Source organism: Lepidochelys olivacea (genome assembly GCF_965140295.1).
Source record: "Lepidochelys olivacea isolate rLepOli2 genome assembly, chromosome: 3".
NCBI classification, from domain to species: Eukaryota; Metazoa; Chordata; order Testudines; family Cheloniidae; genus Lepidochelys; species Lepidochelys olivacea.
Genome location: NC_140413.1, coordinates 148,099,341 through 148,120,193, shown reverse-complemented (window position 1 = coordinate 148,120,193; position 20,853 = coordinate 148,099,341). Strand labels below are relative to the sequence as shown.

Here is a 20,853-nt window from a genome sequence, read left to right as displayed (position 1 = left end):
TGCAGCGCCCCCCTTGGGGGGAAGCCCCGAACCTCTGTGCCTCCTCCCCCCACACCCGGGTGGGTGAGTGGCCCGTGATTGATTTTTTTCTGTGGGTCAATGGCTCGTGACAGAAAGAAGGTTTCCCACCCTGCATTTAGGACATAGGCAGCAGGGGAAGGTGGTAGCCATGCAGAGCTTCTAAAGTAGGCAGGCGTGTACTCTGGTTTATGAGCTCTGATGTTCCTGTTTCCTCCAACATAGTGCTTCAGATCCTTCCAACACTCATGGCACCGCATGCCCGGTTTCCCAGCCAGCCACACTTTCCAGAAAGGCTCTCCTCTTTCACAGTCTGAGTCTCACAGGAGTGAAGCTCCATTTCAGTGGGGCGAAAACTTGGATTGGAGCCTCACCCTCCCTAGAAGTCTCACCCTGCTCCCCAACAGATAATTCTTTAACCCTCTCTATCTCAGGTTCTGAGACACAAACAATAGGTGGGTGACTGCCCTGGGGAGACCCCAGAAATTCCCCATCTGTCACTGCTTTCAGTGCAGCTCTGCTACATAAATCTAGCCCTAATTTAAGTTGCAAGCCTTTAACGTGCACACTGTGCTTTGAATAGATTCCATTAATGGGGCATCAACTTTCATTATGCTTTAAGACCAACACTTTTTAACATTTATACATGTGTATCTTTAATTTTTTTATATCACTTATACTTTGCATAATTAAAGAAAGTGCACAGTATTCCCACTGTTAGTTTAGATTCTGCTGGTGCACAGAGGTTGCAAGAGCCACATCACTTTGTTTCCCTGTGTGCATTTCAGCCACAATCCTAGTCTTTGCATGAGTTGGGTGCTGCTGCCAGTGACAAATTCCCCAAAAGAACTAGAGAGATGGCAAGACCACACCCGCCTCTGCCTCCCCAGCACAGCTGAACCAGTACACCAAGGAATAAATGGAGCTCCTGTTAAAGCATAGTAGAGATCCCAATCTGGCAAGAAGTCCCACAACAATCACAATTATTCTGTTTGAAATCATCAGGATGCCTCCTACTGCCATGTGCCCCCTTTGCAACACCCTTTTGTGGGCTGTTACTAATAAGTCACAGTATCACCATTAATAAAGTGATACTAACTGATTGATCCTGGCTGAAATCCATGGGCGCTCAGCCTGAGGAATAACTAATGATTTCAGGATTCAGCTTAAAGACTTATCTTTCACATACCACAATAGCAAATACTCCAGAGTGAACAGATACACTGTCAAGCATTCTGAAAACTTTTCAATGGGCATAGACATTGGGCTATTATACCTTTCTTTCCCCCAAATGGACATCAGACTAATAGACCCCAAATTTACTGAATCATATTACTGATATAATGACCAAACAACATACTGGCTATCTGAATGACAGGTTGTTAAAAAGAATATCATCATCCAATATAACACTGGCTCAGTAACAGGCATTGTCTCATAAGAAGAGTAGAGAGAAACTTAAATACTTCCAGACTTTCTAAAAGGACTTGTAAAGAATTTGTTTTGGCTTAAGCAGAACATTCTTTACAGGCAAGTAAAAATTATCCAGCTTTCTTTTATTTGAGTAATTAAAACAGTGTTTGGTGTTTTTGGTATCTGATACATCTTTAATCCTCTGATATTTCAGGGTATTGATTTTGCAAAGAATCTATTGTGGATGAAGCATTATATCCTGTAAATGGATCCACACTGATTTTCTGACAGTCTATTTGTTTAAAAGCTTCTGAAGCCAAACCATGAGCCTCAAGGAATTCCAGACAACTATTTTCTATTATGAGTTGGTATTTTTAAGACTACTTGCAAGAAAAAAAGTTTTTAAAAGTGCTCTGAAAAAAGAAAAAGTACTAATGTGTGAAACATCTGATTTTACTTTACTTTTTTTTAAAAAGAATTTGTCAAATTACAATATGGCAGGTATTTGCTATAACTGTTGAGCAATGAAAACCTATATTCTTTCACTTCCATAGGAAATGTCTGTAAAATCTGAAGTACAGTATGGTCATTTATGTTGCTTAATAAACAAGCTATCTTAATGTTTGACAAAATGGCACATTACTAAGGCCATGTTTCCATATTAATCCCTGATACATCTACAACCATATCATACATCATTTACATGAAAGCACTATGAATGGATTAGTTTATTCACTAATAACTATCAATATACATTAAAAGCTGTTTTATCCGGCACTTCACCGACCAGAAAGGTATATAAACCAGCATTTCTAATCTTCACTGAACATCTGGTTTAATAGTCTGGTTGGCGTGGGGCCGGCAGGTTGTGGGGCATGGGAGGGAGTGTGGAGCGTGGGCTCTGGGAGGGAGATGGGGTGTGGGAGGGGCTGTGGGGTGCCAGATCCATGGGCCACTTACCTCAGGCAGCTCTGTGCAAGTGGCAATCTATCTCAGCTGCTCCTAGGCGGAGGTGCGGCAGGCGGCTCTGCGCACTGCCTCTGCCTGCAGATGCCAGCCTCGCAGCTCCCACTTGCTACAGTTCCCAGCCAATGGGAGTTGCAGAGCCAGCGCTTGGGGTGGGGCGGCAGCAGCACGCAGAGCTGCTGGCCATGCCTCCGCCTAGGAGCAACCAGGATAGGTCGCCGCTTGCGGGGAGCCACCCAAGGTGAACATCTGGCCGGATCCAGCACCCCGCACCTCCTCCCGTGGCCCAAGCTCCCTCCCACACCCAAACTCCCTCCCAGAGCCCATGCCCCACTACCCCTTGCGAGCCCCAACGCCCAGACCCGTATCCCCTCCCACACCCAAACTCCCTCCCACTTAATTAACTGGCATTTTACCTGTCCCCCTCTTTCCCCCAACATACCTGATAAAACAGCTTTTACTGTACTTTGCTGCCCTGATCACAAACAGATCTGTTTTGTGCTTTATTTAATACTTGCAGTTGGGAAAAACATGTTAGTGACTCAAGTCCAGTTTCTACAAATACTTATGCATATGCTTTTTTTTATGCCCAAGGTCAATGGGACTACTAATTTGAATAGAGTTAAGCATATGCATAAGTTTTTGCAGGGACAGGGCCTGTGTCACAACCCATCCTCTGAACTTTGCCAACTTATAAACTTTTCTAACTGCCACAGTCTGTTTATTCTATACTTCTCTAAGTCCAATACTTAAAAGATGGGGGCCACCTCAGTCCTAAATACATACATCTCATATGAAATCACTTCTGAAAAAAAATGGTTTATTAAAATGCTTCCATAAAGTAATTTCTTTGGGATATTTATCAAGTACACGTTTACTTTCTTCAGTCATAATAATAATTTAAATAATTCAGTACTCCCTTGAGAAAACATTGGTCATGTTGAAAATTGACGATAACTTATAATTCCCAATGAAGTCTTCAGTAAGATTATTTTTTATTTATTTTCATTTATGTACACATCCTTTCCTCTATATGCCTCTTAATTTTAAAAATGCAATGATCCAGTAGATTAATACAGTAAGAACTCCAACTCAAGCACCCTTGCTGATCTCAACTATAGCAGATCCATGGGTCCTACACATGGTGGTGTACTGCCTCCAGTGCACTAAATGCCCCAATAGTAACTACCTGGGTGAAACCAGACAATCACTCGTTCTTGAATGAACTCACACAGGAAAATGATCAAAGACAAAAACACCACATCACCTGTGGGTGAACACTCTTCACAAAGCAACCACTCCCTATATCTGACCCATCAGTCCTCATCCTCAAAGGAAACCTGCACAACACTTTCAAACAACAAGCCTGGGAGCTTAAATTCACATCTTTGCTAGACACTAAAACTCATGGACTGAATAGAGACACTGGACTTATGGTTTATTACAACAATTTATAACCCACTAACAACCCTCCCACCATCCGCTTTCCACCCCTCCTTCCCTTTCCTCCCCTCCCTATGACTGAAAGGAGGTCAATGGACCACTTCACCTTGAATGGTTCCTTGAAATACATTTGAACTACTTATGCTAAACAATCTGTTCCATCTTGTATTTTGCTGTGACAGTCTGATGGCTTGTCTTCATGTACAATGCTGCAGCTGCATCGCTGTAGTGCTATGGTGAAAACCCTACTATGCCAACCCTTCTCTTGTCGGCATAGTTAATCCTCATCCCCAAAAAGCACAAACTATGATGACGGAAGAAGTTCTACATGGGGGGGTTAAATCAGTATAACTACATCACTCAGGAGCGAGGATTTTTCAAACCTCTGAGTGACGTAGTTATACCAGTATAGGTCTGTAGTGTAGACCTGGCCTCCGTAAGTTTCCCAGACCTGAAGAAAAGCTCTGGGTAAGCTCAAAAGCTTGTTTCTCTCACCTGCAGAAGTTGATCCAATAAAAGATATTACCTCACCCACCTTGTCTCCCTAATATCCTGGGACTGACTTGTATACAACAACACTGCATACAGCAGCATGGTATGCAAACAGGGACAGACTTTCAGATCTGCAGCTGAAGGCTTATAAGTCAAAACAAACACTATAAATTCCACACCATACTTAACAGATAACCAGGGCAGATCCAAAAGCACTGTCATGTGCTTGAATTTGTTGCAGAATACATTCAGCCTGCTAAGTTGTTTCAACTACATATTTTCCTTTAAACAGGAAAACAGTTTGTTTTGTTGTTGTAGTTTGGAGTGTGTTGTGTGGACTTTGTTGGGTTTTTTAAGTCACAGAGCAGCCCACCAGAAACTGAATGGCTGTGATTTATGTAAAAATCTACATTCAAAAAATCCTGTTCAAAAGGCTAGACTACAACTTATTAATCAGAGAAGATATGGGAATTCCCCTGGTTTAGTCAAATACACAACAGCCAACTTCTCCTTCGTGCTTCTTAACATTGTTTTTTATTTATATTGTGAATAATAATTCTTCTTTATTTACATTTAACTGGAAAGAAATCAAATCAATTTTGGGATAGCTATTTTTTTTAGACAAAAGCCTTAAAACTAGAACATACTTATTTAAATATCAGCATTTGTAGCAATATTAGAAATATCTCTCATAAAGATTTAAAGTGGCATATGAGAGAAATCTATACATAAATCTTGACAAATCATAGGCACCTGTGTGAATATATATTCCGTCTACACTGAAATGTTCCATAACAATTTAAATGCACATTAATCATAGGTAACATTAATAGGATTCACATTAGCAGTACAAACTTTGTGTGCGTCACTGACACAATAAAATTATTTTGGGAAATAACACGATATTCTGTGTCACAGTAAAGACATATTATTAGAATTAAAATGAAAAGCAGTGGAGGCGGTGAGACGGAGTTAAAGAAATGAAACAATGTTACTTGTTTGCTTGGTTTATAAATAGGACTGAGTGGACCAATGCTCTAAGCTGACAGACTCTTGGCTTCCAGAAAGATTCAAGAACAGGTATTGATTTGACCAATACTCTTTATGACATGGAACTAGCAGTGTCTGGACTACAGATGAATTACTGTTAGTTTCTGACATATGTGCAACAATGTTTCTGATGCTGATAAAGTATTTGGCAACAAGAAATGTTTCTTTTTGAGATAGTACTAAGGACCTCTAATGGAACGAATACTATGAAATCTTCCAGAAAAAATACTGACTCGGGGTTCCATTCTGAAAAAATTAAAGGCAGTGGGGATGAGTGAACTGACTTTGAAAAAGTAAGAGCTAGCCAGAAACTAAACTCTTTCTCTATACCCAAGTTTTAAAATATTATAATAATAATCCTATTTCTACAGGTGCCCATCAGCCCACCTTTGTCTCCTCTTCCCAATGATCAGGACACAAAAATACACAACAAAACAATATATACCTAAAAATATATCACTCTGAATCCTGGGGGCTGTCATCATTTTTTATTCTCTCCCGCACCGGCTCATCTCTTTTCTCTGACCCCTATGAGGGCCTCTGCCTTTGCTTATAGTCCTTTGTAGGCTCTAGGTGGTTAGGCACCAGGCGGGTTTGGCAGTCTGGGTTGGGGTTGGGCCAACTGCATGTTCCAATATTGCACGCTCTGGGCTTAAATGTGTAAAATACATTCTGGGTATCTCTGGCCTGGGTAAGGCCAGAGTAATTGGGATTTGACTACAGCAGCTAGCCCAGGCCTCGTGAAGACTGCTACTTGTAACTGAGATCCATGAAAGAAATACCAAAAAAGGTAAGGTGAGCAGGAATGTGTTGGGGAGGGGGGAGAACCATGGGAGGGGTGGGAAAAAAACAGAGTGACAAGAATCACTGGCCTATGCCTGGGAGATCATCTGATTATATTCAACAAGGAAAGAGGGAAGATCAGGATCAGTTTAGACACAATCAGAAGGAAAGAAGGAGAGAGATGTGAAAAAGTTTGGACAAATTCAGGTAACTCTGAATAAATTCTATCTAAAATGAGACTCTTATGTTGCACACTTAGACTCTTATGTTGTCTTGTTTGTGTAGCCTAACTTCACACACAAGACAAGTCCCCCAGTACAGCTCTGAGATTCAAGACAGTTTACTTAAAATAGTAATTTTATAAATCAGATTAATAGAACACTTTTTACCCGTGCTAAAAGCAGAGAATAGAAATGGAAAGATAAGGAAGATCCTACACTAACTTGGTTGATTTGCCTAGAAGGGACCACACATACATTTCTTCCGTCTCTTTTGCAGACAGTAAAATCACCCCTGATCTCAGAATAATGAATAAAGTTTTTTAGAGTACTAAAGCGAACTATGCAAAGCCACTCTGCAAGAAAATACACAAACGCTGACAATTGTTAAGCAAAGCAAGAATACAGAAATTATCCAGCGCAGACTCAAGTATTTTAACTGAGGACTTATTACATGCTAGTATTAATAAAGAAAACTCAGTTTGGAAACCTCCAGGGACATATAGAGAGGCCCTATCACATTTACCAAAGCAAATATTGAATAAATAAAAAATAAATGGCTCCTTTTAGATTACAGACCTGTCTGACCCTAACAAATTTATGTTAGGTCCTAGTGTCTGCTTTTGGCTCCTTTGAAAGTTGGGCTCTACAATTCCAGCTATAAATTAAATTCTTCAAAACAAAAAGGTTCTCTCAGGCTGCATTAGGCCTTTTTCCCAAAGTTGGCACTAAAAGGATTAATAAAGTTTGGGAGAAACAGGAACATATCTCAGTATAAATTGGGAGGCACTGCCCACGTGCAGGGGTAGTGCAGAGAGGTACTGCTCCTGACCACGGGGAGTACTGAGAAGAATATGGCAGGTTTCAGAGTAGCAGCCATGTTAGTCTGTATTCCCCACACCCCCTCCTCCTCCCCCCGCAGCTCTCCTGCTGGTGATAGCTCACCTTTCCTGATCACTCTTGTTACAGTGTGTATGGTAACACCCATTGTTTCATGTTCTCTGTGTATATAAAATCTCCCCACTATATTTTCCACTGTATGCATCTGACAAAGTGAGCTGTAGCTCATGAAAGCTTATGCTCTAATAAATTTGTTAGTCTCTAAGGTGCCACACGTACTCCTTTTCTTTTTGAGAAGAATATGTCTCAGACAAGCAGAATGCCTTGTGGAGCACCCAGTCATGTAGGGTGAGGGTGCGAGCAGCTACACCAATCTAAGAGCTAACCTCCATTGGCTGGTAAATAAGACACCATAGCACTGGTATGTACCATCTCTTCCCCTCACTGTACACCACAAAAAGAAGAGGGAGGAACAAATTCCTGTGCTCTGTTGCCTGTAATTCTATCTGGCCCTTATGCAGGCCTCAAGTGGACTCGTTATGCCTTCCACTCCAACTACTACAGACAGAATACGGCCCTAATTTGTAAACATAAAATATGCAATGATGGCAAACGAAAAACACATACCCCAGTACAAACATAGCATTTCTACAAGTATAGCATACCCCTAAACTGTCTGAGAAGTGTCGCCTATGCTCCAGGCCTGCACCTTCCTATATTATTTCTGGCACTTAGAAATAAACCATGTTAACAGAGGAGTAAATCTGATAATCAGACAATAATGTAGGGCATGTTTGTCCTCCTTATACTGTATATCATGATAGTGTGAATAAATATAAAATGAATTTGGTCCATATGCCCTTCTCTAAGCTAAACTTAGAGTGGTCCTTAAAATGAGTAGTGCTAAATAGGCCCAAACTAATGACACTCATTTTTCTTCAAATCTTTTTTCTACCTCAGCTTCTACAGTGTCTGCACCTTCACTTTCTTTGCCCAGAAGTAAGTAAAAAACTGTATTTTGTCCTGCACCCTCCCCCGCCTTCTTTTGTTGGAGAAGCATTCACTGCAAAGGCTTCTGCCAAGGCATAATCCAGTTTAGTTGCCCACAGCGGTAAGCAGAAAGATCTGCTAAAAACAAAGTCAGACATGGATCTGTCTGAGATCTGGAGTGGCAGATGCAGCATGGATATACAGCAAATGGATGACTTGTTCCACCAAGATAAGCAAATTTCTTTCTTGCACTGACACTTTCTTATCAACACATTTTGTGAAATGTTTCCGATCACCCGAGTGCATGGCCCTGTGATGTAAAATACACAGCTCTCAAACTTTAAATCTTAGTGCACCTTACAAACTAAACATCAAGTAAGGTTAAGCACAAACACCAACTTGTGGCTGAACTACAGAACTAGCTGGAGGAAGAGGGAGAAGAAAGACCTCCCCGCGCCATGCTCCACTGCCTCCATGAGGGCCCACAAATATGTTTGGCGCTGGGCCCACAAAAGGTTAATCCGGCCCTGCCTGAAAGCCGTATTTCAAGGACGCTGGTATGCAGCAGGAGAAGGCGCTCACTCAGAAAAGAGCAGGAGGTGTGAACAATTAGCACTGTTTTGCAAAACAAAGCTCTACAGGAAGTGTGAAGTGAAATCTCTTTTGGAAAAAAAGAATGTTGAGGCGTTCTTTGCTGATCAATGGAACATTTTTCAGTGTTGTATAATACTGCTTTAAAGCTTCCCATCTCAAAAAATGTTTGCAAATATTTCTTACCTGTGTCCCAATAGTCTCCTGAAAGCAGCGCCCAAGCTGAGTTTTAGCAGAAACAGGAAACACATGAGGAATGGGTTGCTGATGTGGGTAAGTAGAATATCCTTTCTGGGTCTTGTGATATGGAACACCTTGATAAGAGACCTGGGGATGTCCTGGCTGGGGTACTTTCACTTTCTGTCCTGCTGATGTGCTGTCAATTCTTGAAACTTGATGGAACTGTACTGAGGCCTCAGGGGGATGTTTCACATGGATATTCACTACGTTAGGGGGGAACTTCACTAAAATAATTGGAAGAATAAACAAAGAAAAAAGCAGCGAGAACAGATGTTAAACCAAAATACCCAACATCTTCAACAGTTCTTTAGTATTAATGTTTTAATTCAAATTTATATATGACATCCAAAAAAATGAAAAAAAATATACATAAAGCCGAAATATAGAAAAAAGTTAAAATGTAGAGTGTGTGGTTTAGAATGGAAGAGAATTCAAACTCTTTGTACAGAAAAGTAAGACTCTATAGAAAACAATATTAAAAACTACAGTATAAGGTAGGTGTCCAGCTGGCTGGTGTGACATTAATATTTGTGGTCAGACTGTGTAAAAAAAATTCCCATTCTAAGTCCCAGAATTCAAACTCTACGATGTTATTTTTGGATACATAGTAAATTTTGTTCTATTTTTTAAATCCATTCTCTCTCTTTGGAACATAGAGAAAGCTTCAGAGTTCATCATTTCATCTTGGTATACTAGCCAAGTCCTGAATTTGCCCATGAAACCATTGATGACCTCCCAAATATCTAAAAAAAAACCACTCCCTTCATTGAACTCTGAATTAAGGATATGTCAAATAAGGAGGGACTACTTTTCAAATACTTGGTTTTTGAATGGAGTTGTAGTTTTAAGTCTGTGCACATAGGTTCAGAATTTCCACTCGCTTATTCCAATGTGAACCAAGAGTAACTCTGTTAAAATCAATGGAATTACATGGATATTAAACCAGTCTCACAATCCCAAACCCATTATTGATTTGGGTTCTTAACCTATTTTAAATATTATTTTTATAAAATCTTGGTGTACCTTTAAATCCAATCTTAAATCCACTTTAAGAATTCACAGTTAGAGTAACTCTCTAAGAATAGACTCATCTCCTTACATTTTACAAGTTAAAAATCAAAGAAGGTGAATACTCTTACAATTACTTAGGAGCATCAAAGGGGCTTAGCCTAATGAGGGGAGGGATACTCTCTCTTGCAAAACTCCAAAGTTTTCCATGGGGAAGAGAAGGAGAAGAAGAAATAACCATCTCTGTGTGCCACCCATGCTAAACCCTGCAACCACTGGTGATGATAGGCTAAATGCTGTGGTGAATGAATGTTGTGGTGAATGACCTACTGAAGACTGGATACAATATAGTGTAAAGTAAAACAGTTCTCATGTATTATACACAGGAAAGCTGGAAAGTATAAACAATATTCTCAAATGAAATATAGTTATGTTGTAGGTAGGTATTAAGTATTTTCTCACCTCTAAATTTTGTGTTTCCAAGAAAACAATTTCAGGACTGTTTATGAGCCTTACGTCCATTTGGGTTATTAAATAAAAGCATTTGATACATGCAGTTCAACACAAAATTTGGAAAAAAACACACTTACTTTTTAAGTTGCCATAGTACAATTAGAATTCAATATTTAGTCTTTGTATCTGGGATGATATTTTCAGCATCTGTTAAATGACTTTCCTCTAATGCACTCCTAAGGCCAGCCAGACAAGGAGTCAAGAGCACGCAAAAGTCTTGTAACACTGCTGTCTCTACAAACGATGTTAGCTGATCCTACTTAGCTGTTTTCCTGTCTCCAGCAGATGCAGCAGCTCTTCTTGATGGTTAAATGTGTCTTTGCTAAAACTCTTTAATTCCCACAAGGCTTAGTTAGTTTAGTCTGGGTTTTTGTTTTTTTTTAAATGAAATTATGTTTGCTTTTCCACCTCTTTTTCTCTAGAGTACCCTATGACAGGCATTTTCAGTGTAACCAGTCTATCTTACTTAAAAGAAGCAGCCTTGTCGTTTCAGTTATTGCACTGCTTTCTTTTTAAGTCTGAGAAGCCACAGCTTTAGGGTAGGCAGAGTTCCCAGGAATTAGCTGATGGGAACCAGGGTGGATAAAAATCAGTGATTAAAAAAAAAAATCAGATTTTTTTAAATTTAAATTGGATTTTTTGATAAAATGCTTTTTGAGGAAAAAAACCTATCTAAAGATAGTTTTAATTAAGATACATTATAGCTCAAAGATATCTCATCATGGAATAGGGATTATAAATTCTAATTCTATAGTATGAGACAATATATTCATGTAATGTTTAGGAAAAGTTTTATAAATGAGTTCCAATAGTTCATGGATTAGGAACCCAATCTTATGGGGATCCAGGGGCTTCTGGATAATGATTATTTAGGTTAATCTTTCTATCTACCCAATGGGACTCAGGGCTCAGTCTAGAAGATACTATCAGAGATGCTTAGTTTTGCAGTTCTCAAACTGTGGATTTGTGTTTCCAGAGACAACATGCTTGTTAATAGCAAAAATGTTTTAAAATAAATAAATAATAGAGAGGTGAAAAATAACAGACCTCAACCATATTGTCTCTCTGCAAATTTGTGTATACAGAGTCAATCCCTTACCTCTCTCTAAAAGTGCAAAGTTTCAAAAAGTTCAATGAATAGAAGATTGTTGGGGGCGGGATAGATATGGACAAGGAGAATAAGTCTGGAGATAAATGTGAGAAGGGAGGGACAGGCAGTAGAAACAAAAGTGAAACTGTTTGAGCAGCATATTCCAGAAGTCTTGAGGTCTTTCTGAGTGTAGCCTTCATTGATTTGAGATCTACCATACCATTCTCTCACTAGAAGGGAAAATCTATAATGGCAGCAGGCCGTAAAAGAGACCCAGTTTGGGAATATTTTAATGAAGTTCGTCTACGTGTGGGTAAGACAAGCATGCGTGCAAAATGCAAACAGTGCAACAAAGAAATGTAAGGCCTGGTTGCCCGAATGTAACATCATCACGAGAAGTGTTCCTTCTCAGGAGGAAGCTGCGTTGATTATGATGAAAGGAACATGTCTGAACACGCAGGATCTTCAGGTTGGTAATAACCAACAAGAATGCACTTTTATGTAGAAATCCATTATTAAATCAAGTCTTCCTGACTAGTAATTTAAATCAAATCCACCCTGATGGGAACCCAGCAAGTATGCCTCCATGGCTTTACTGGTTTTTAATTCCCCACTTGGTAACAGATAGTCATAACTTCTTAATGCCATAAGAGGTCTGTTGTAGTCAAGGCACACAGGGAAAGGGGAAAATGTTGCCAGAAGAAAAATCTTTTGACTAGGAATTGATACAATTATTTTAATAACAGGTTTCAGAGTAGCAGCCGTGTTAGTCTGTATCCGCAAAAGGAACAGGAGTACTTGTGGCACCTTAGAGACTAACAAATTTATTAGAGCATAAGCTTTCGTGGGCTACAACCCATGCTCTAATTATTTTAATATCATTTTGCACTACATAAGGAAGACAACACAACATGGCTATTTCTGGCAAACAAAACTGGTTCACTTACATGAATACATTGCGAGTGAACACTCCTTTCAGGCTAGTATTGTGGTTTCTTTCTGACTCAATAGTTCTCAGCAGGCAGATGTTGACTTAGGTGCCTTGCTGGCTTCTATAAGTCCATCTAGCTCTGCTAGGGATGTTCAGCCAATTCAAGACTGTGACAAATCAAGATGAAAGTGCTTCCTCCCAGGTAATGTTTATCCCCAAGACCCTCTGTCTCCAGGTCTTCGATTCCTGTCTAGCTGCAGTCTTAAACTTTGCTTTCTGCCAATCTCTTACGGATGATATATTTTCATCCTCTTATCCAGAAAAGGAGCATTCCTCTCCCCATTGGTCGATGTCCTCACTTGGACATGGAAATGGCAGGCAAAGGCAATGCGACTGGTGATGACCTTGATGGGGAGCTTCCTTCCAAAGGGGTAGGAAAATTCATCACGAGTAAGAAATTTGCTGTACTTTTCAAGCTAGTGACTTGTACATTAAATCTGAAGGATGACTATGGCCAAACATAAAAAGAGCTATTTTTCTTTATGGGTCACCATTTCATACAGGATATCTTAACCTCTAATGGAATGCTCACAGTAATAAGCCTCAGTCACATTAAGTATATGGCAGTTTGATCCTCTTGTTTAAAAGAAAAGTTCAAAGTAATTTTGGTAGCACAAGATAAGGTCTAGAATTTCCACACTGGTAAAATAACCTGTTTTCCAATAGATTGGGTAGCAGTCTCGCAGAGTCTGATTTACTGAAAAATGGAGATGGAGCTTAAGAGAAACTTCTAATTCTAATGTTTCCTAGTAGATGCCTACTTGTATTTCTTACACAGCTATTGCCTGTTTCGATAATAGAGTTATTAAGTTAGATTATGCCTGCCATAAAGATACAATTAACCTGGGTTTGTTTTTAGCAAAGCGATTCAGAAAGTAACTGTGAACATCTAATCCCAACAGAAAATTATTTTTAAAATGTATGAATTCAGTTGCAACCACATGGAAAAGTTGGCTGTATATTACCAACTACAGTCAAAATCAGGTTGGTTATTCAAATAAACAAAAAATTAGTGTTAAATTACTGAACTGTGGAATTTAATTGTGGGACTCTCCACAAAAACAGAAACAAACATGGATGAAACAGACTGATAAATAATCCTTTGAGTTCATTTTTTATCAAACAATGTCAAGCATCTTCAACATGTCAGTTGTAGTTAGCAGGCTAGTTAGAAAGTGAGTCTGATCTCTTAGTTAGGGCAAGATTACTGATTTTCTTCTCAGATTCTTCTTGTTTTTAAATAAATACTTTTCAGTGTTTAGATAGCAGTAGCACCTTATCTGTGATTTCATCAACCTTACTGGAAATATTGTTGTATTTAACTGAAATACTCTCTAACTCCTGAAGGGATATTTATGTTCCATATGCTGGTCTCTGTAAGTTAAAAGGATCACAAACAAAAAACAAACCTCTGCATACAACAGTTCACTGAGAATGAGAGGCAAATTGTAAGGGTAAACATGAATTCTGTTTTCATTTTAAAATCAAGTTAATTATGTTGGAAGGCAACCACACTCTGACCCACACTAGTGGGAACTTAATAGCTTGCCATTTTAACAGTCACAGGTAAATTACAGACTGCGTTCTGGAACAGTGTCTTCTGTCCTTCCCCATGTGAAATCTGGCTATGCATCTGATAAGAGGGAACTTTGTTATACCAAAGAACGTGGCACCCTTTTTAATTCTGTGATCTGGACTAAATTCTACCATGAATTAAAGTAAAATTACCTTATCAAACTCATTTCAATAATATTGTGTTTCTTATTATTCCAACCATCTAAGGAAAATAACTTCCAATCATTCGGGTAGGCTCTGGAGTCAAGCTGTGGTATCTAGATTCAAACTGTGTAGACAGATTTCATTATCATTACTGGTCTGATAGCCACAATTCGAAAGTAAAACTAGCTCCAAAGGGAAAAGCATCCATGAGAGGAAAAAAGTTACCTTTTACTCCTTGCTGTCCAGGCATAGTCAGTGGTAAAGTATGCGTAGAGTGGATGACATGTGATCCAATGGTCTTGCTTGCCTGCTGTGGTTGATGGTAAAGTTTTGGAGTATTGGCATTCTTCGCTGGGATTTGACAGAGTTTACCAGTATAATTAGGAGGGCACTGGCATTTATCTCTAGAACTGCACTGGCCACCATTCATGCACGGAAGATGACAAATAACTGAAAGGCAAAAAACCAGAAAAATACAGAGATGTTGTTAATTTCTCTTCAGCTGCCATTATTTTTTTAGCATTATCTGAATATACATCATGGTGCTACTCATAGCAGTAGAGAAGGGAGAGATCTGGGCCTTCCTTCTTCTGACATTTGTGGAATGCTGTCCATTTGAGACAGGTTTTTACGTGCTTAGTGGCACGGCCAAGCACCCTGCTTATTACCTCTGTGTAGTTCACGTGTTTGGCTCGCTTCACATCAAGCACAGTGTGTGTATTTCTTCCCTACTTGATTATATTTCACCATATGACAAAAAGAATGCTATGTTTAGAAGCATCCCTTGTGTAAACCCCTGTGTGTGGGTACTACTTCCTGGAAAATCTAGCTCTTTCTGAAAACCCTGAGGCCTGTGTCCCCTTTGGAGAAAGGGATAAAACCCTGTCAGATCAGACAATGCTGGGGGTGAATTTCTCATTTCCCTCAGTGCTCTGGTTGTTCTTTGAAAATTTGTCTCCTATTCAGGGTAGCTTTATATATGTATTTTTTTCTGACATGAGCCAATATTTATAACTATCCATTAGGATAATTAAAATGCCAACTAGTTTTATTCCAATAATCTCAGAAACATAAGTTCCACGTTATAAAAATATTTTAGCACCTACATAAACACCTACCTATGGCTGATTATTTCTGTGCCAACTTGTACTTTCATGTCTATATAATTTATCAGAAATTATCAAACATAGAAAATACGAATATTAAGTGCAAAATTAAATCTCCAAGCCATAAAAGTGAATATTTAACAATAAATGGTCTTTTATATCTGAGGTTCATTCCATTCTAAAAATAGAGCAGAATGTTTTAGAATCTACTATAGTTTAGCTGTATTGTAAAAACTTTCAGAAACTAAATCAAGCAGAAAATACAAAATGATGTTGCTCACGATAAGCTAAAGCCATTTGTGTTATTCTTTTTACATAAGTATAAGATTCTTGGAGAGATAATATAGCATTCACTTGTAAGCCATAATTTTTCTTTTTACAACTTGATATTTTGTTAGACTTATACTGTTTGATTGTATTGAATTACAAGGTAATTTGGAAGCTACAGAAAGTGGCAAGTTGTATGTGTACATTGTCCCTACTAATCCAAGTGGTGTAATCTTTTGACAACCACTGCATATTGCTATCTTACAGCTACTATAAAAGGCCAGTATCGGAAAAAGAATGTGCATGTTGTGTGTTGTAACAAGACAAAGCAGGCGATTTTAGAAGTCTCAGGAGTTCCAACTGAGCTGCGTAATTCATTTGGAGTATAAAAAGCACTGGAAAAATAAGCAATTGGATTGGCTCTTAGCGGAAGTATAACCACATAATATTGACAGGATTTGAAACTTGTTTGTCTAATCATTAGATAGGTATTACTATATCTACATACAAACGTAAACGACCTAAAATGTTTTTCCATTCTAGTATACAAATATATTTTTAATAACTGTTGTCTGCTTATCTCGTTTTCATTTTATAGGAACTGATTATAAAAGGACTAAAACTGTAGCACTATAAATGAGCATAAAAAGATCTAGCAGCTTTCAGAATACTGATTGCTTTAACCCATGCCTTATGGTGTGTACCAGTGAACTGTTGTTGTGGTTTAGCTGGAAAAAACAGCTCTCTTTACAGAAAAAGTAGTCATTTCAAAGAAAGGAGAAATGTTTCTGATTTGAGCAGTGACTGAAACACACAAAACTGTCTCTAATTTGGAAAAAAAAAAAAAAAAAGGCTTTTCCTCTTAAAGGTTTTTGGCATTTCTTAAAAAAATCAGCTTCTCTGTGAGCAGCCAAAAATTAACACTTCTAGTGCAATAGCATGACATCAGAGGGACCCCAGGTTTCTGTATGTTCTGATCCCTTTGCAGGATTGGGGCCTAAAATAGAAACATGTTTGAGTTCTTGCATAAGTAGTAACTGTTCTGAAAATATTTTGCAACAATGAAGCAGTGTGTGCAATGTTAATGTGATATTGGTTTTAGATCACAAGGGAGTACAGTGAAAAATTCCAAATACAATTCTCTGTAAGGCTGCATCAGCAGAGAGGCATTCTGGGAAACTAGAAAGTGAGAACTGGTATTCTCTCTGAGGAGCTCCTAAGCCATAAGAAACCTGTCATTCTTGTCAGTTCTGTCTCTTTACGTAATGAAATAATGGGGCAAATTCAGCTTTCAGTTAAACCAGAGTAAATCTATGGTAACTCCTCTGAAGTCAATTGAGCTATTCTAGATTGAGATTAGTGTAACGGAGAGCCGATTCTGGACTCACACTCACATCTTAAATTGTTGGGTTCCTCCACTTACATAGGCTTTTAAAAGGCAAACTAAAGTACTAAGGTTACAAGCAGCATTGTCATATTGCAATAAATTCATCTAACAACTTCTATTTTCCTTTTCTTGGTATTCACAAAATGATATTTCCAAATCAGGCTAAAGAATGAACGGTGCAAGACAACATCAGTTAAAACAAAGTGCAGGATACTCAGGACAATAATCAAGTATAAACAATAATCATAAAAATACCCTCTCAAAGGTAGGATACAGATACTTTTATTACCATATTTCAACTTTAAAGTAATGTGGATTAATATATTCAGCATAATTGTGTTGCTGGGGTTCATAATAAAGTTTGTGGATAATACAAAGCTGGGAGGTATTGCCAATTTAGAGAAGGACCGGGATATCATACAGGAGGATCTGGATGAACTTGTAAACTGGAGTAATAGTAATAGGATGAAATTTAATAGAGAGAAGTGTAAGGTTATGCATTTAGGGATTAATAACAAGAATTTTAGTTATAAGCTCGGGACGCATCAATTAGAAGTAACGGAGGAGGAGAAGGACCTTGGAGTATTGGTTGATCATAGGATGATTATGGGCCGCCAATGTGATATGGCTGTGAAAAAAGCTAATGCGGTCTTGGGATGCATCAGGAGAGGTATTTCCAGTAGGGATAAGGAGGTTTTTAGTATCGTTATACAAGGCACTGGTGAGACCTCACCTGGAATACTGTGTGCAGTTCTGGTCTCCCATGTTTAAGAAGGATGAATTCAAACTGGAACAGGTACAGAGAAGGGCTACTAGGATGATCCGAGGAATGGAAAATTTGTCTTATGAAAGGAGACTCAAGGAGCTTGGCTTGTTTAGCCTAACTAAAAGAAGGTTGAGGGGAGATATGATTGCTCTCTATAAATATATCAGAGGGATAAATACCGGAGAGGGAGAGGAATTAGTTAAGCTCAGTACCAATGTGGACACAAGAACAAATGGATATAAACTGGCCACCAGGAAGTTTAGACTTGAAATTAAACGAAGGTTTCTAACCATCAGAGGAGTGAAGTTTTGGAATAGCCTTCCAAGGGAAGCAGTGGGGGCAAAAGATCTGTCTGGCTTTAAGATTAAACTCGATAAGTTTATGGAGGAGATGGTATGATGGGATAACATGGTTTTGGTAATTAAATATGCAAGGTAAATAGGCTTAATGGCCTGTGATGGGATGTTAGATGGGGTGGGATCTGAGTTACCCAGGAAAGAATTTTCTGTAGTATCTGGCAGGTGAATCTTGCCCGCATGTTCAGGGTTTAGCTGATCGCCATATTTGGGGTCCGGAAGGAATTTTCCTCCAGGGCAGATTCGAAGAGGCCCTGGAGGTTTTTCGCCTTCCTCTGTAGCATGGGGCACAGGTCACTTGCTGGAGGATTCTCTGCTCCTTGAAATCTTTAAACCACGATTTGAGGACTTCAATAGCTCAGACATAGGTGAGAGGTTTTTCGCAGGAGTGGGTAGGTGAAATTCTGTGGCCTGCGTTGTGCAGGAGGTCAGACTAGATGATCATAATGGTCCCTTCTGACCTTAGTATCTATGAATCTATAATTAACCCAAACTCCACTTACATAATTGATGGCAGTGAGACCTGGTTGCTCAGTAGTTTTGAAAATCACACCAACTATTTAGGTGGCTAAATAGAGGCTTCAGAGCCTAAGTTTGGGCACCTGTTTTTAGAAATTTTGTCCCGAACCTGAAAGTGTCTAGACCATCCCAACTCTGGAATTTCTATAAAACCACAAACGTCCCATTCAGAATTCTGAGTCTCTCTCATGGGAAATCAAATCCAACTCATGTACAAACCTAAGGCCTGGTCTGGAGAGGTGCTGAGAACCCATAGCTGCCATTGACTTCACTGGGAGGTATGAAGATTTATTTCCCAGAATCAGGTAGGAGATCCATTATATAAAAGTGATCCAGGGAAACTGGCATAAAGCCTCTTAGAATATTTTTCTTCTCTGTGCTCTCCTTGATGGGAATGAGTGCAGGAAGGTAAGCAACCTGAGAGTTTTTAATTTGTTTCTCTTCTCTCTAGAAGGTGGTCAGTTGAGAAAATAACGGGTGAGCAGAAAGGTCGTTTTTTCCATCAGAGGGCTGTGCTAGAATTGCTGGCTTGCAAACTTCCAACCTACTGGATAGATTTGGATACATACTCAGAAAATTTATTTGCGAAGATTTGTTTGAATATTTAAAACAAGTTAGACTGTATTCTTACTCCTTTCATGTTCTTTTTCTGTGAATACTATAGCAAGCAAGCTTGCTGGCAGGAATGTTGCTGAAACAGCAAATAAGGGCTTGTCTACATAGCTAGTAAGCGCGTAACACGTCGAGGTACAAATGTACTGCGGATTAGCATGCCACACATTAACTGGCCACGTGGGCCCTAGCACCATGAACTAAAAGTTCTTAAGTGCACAGTAGCAGGGTCCACCTGATCAGTTAGCGCAGGGCAGGCTAGTGCACTGTATATTCACACCCCAGCTTGCCATACCCTAACTAGCTATGTACGCAAGCCCTAGGAGGCAAATATTGCAGAATGTTTACTATTTATTTCTTGATTTGTTTTATTTACCCAGATTTACGGCACTATCAATAATGCTTAGAAATTTAAAAATTATGATGGAACCAGATTCTGAGCAGGTGAATATCACTGTAGCTGTATTAACTTTAGTGCAGCTGTGTTGATTTACATCTGCTGAGGACCTGGTTCAGTTTGTGAAAACTGAATTCTTAATCATTAGCATTTGCATCTACAATAAAATTGTAATGGTTATGCTCCTCATAGAAAAACACCGAACAACTTGTGGGTACTATAAAAACAGCTTAAATTTCAAATGGTAAATACAGAATTCTCAGAGAAATACTCATTATGAGCAATCCAAAATTTTGCAAGCAATCTGTAGAGTGAAATATGTTAAAGTAAAACACTGGTTGTATAATTTCACTTGGTTAATTAATTGTTAACATACTTCACTTGGTTAATTAATTGTTTTTTGTGAATAGGGTGCTCAGTGCTGCTGTAATTTCTGCAGAGTTGGAATTACAGGATTATCATGTGGATAAAGAGGACTCAAAAGGACAGGAGGTACTTTGAGGGAGCAGAAAGGAAACGGCTACTCTGGCCTCTTCTTTTTCAACCATCTGGGAAATACAGGTTAATAAAGAGCAAAGCGCCCTGGGGAAGAGACCTCTGCAAATATAAACTGATTTTGAAGCCAGTATTTGTTTGAACAGCTCACGTTCTGGTCAAACACTTTTTTAGTTTTATTTTGCCATTAAGCTTAAGGAACTTAAACAGAACATTGAGTTTTTTGCATAATCACTGATGAGCAACATCCAGACAAAGGACCTCTTGAAACTATAACCTGTTTATCCCTGGGCTCATTGTTATAACTGTATTTGAAGGAAAGGAAAATCTTCACTGTAATAATGGAATCACCTAGCTATTTATAGTCTAGTAATAACAATGTGGAGAAATAGGGGTATAAAATAACAGAGAAGAAATTTCAGTCTGGTGACAGATAACCCACAAGCAAGGGGGAAAAGAAGAGAGAAAGAGACTAATTTGCAAAATAAACTACCTGTTTCAAAATACACTTACCAAGTTAGGTGCCAAAACTGTCCAACATCTATTAATGATCCATCACTATGGGATGGAGCAAATCAAGATT

General features: G+C 38.9%; 1 protein-coding gene across 10 annotated transcripts in view; it reads right to left on the bottom strand.

Annotated features, from left to right (window-relative positions):
- LTBP1 (latent transforming growth factor beta binding protein 1) overlaps positions 1-20,853 on the bottom strand; it is a 377,380-nt gene that overhangs the window by 185,695 nt on the left and 170,832 nt on the right. For all 10 annotated transcript variants that reach the window (XM_084625002.1, XM_084624994.1, XM_084624997.1 and 7 more), the window contains 2 exons: positions 14,591-14,815; positions 8,991-9,268 (listed from right to left, as the gene is read on the bottom strand). In XM_084625002.1, the coding sequence (XP_084481128.1) occupies positions 8,991-9,268; positions 14,591-14,815 (503 nt within the window). The remainder of the gene's footprint in view (positions 1-8,990; positions 9,269-14,590; positions 14,816-20,853) is intronic.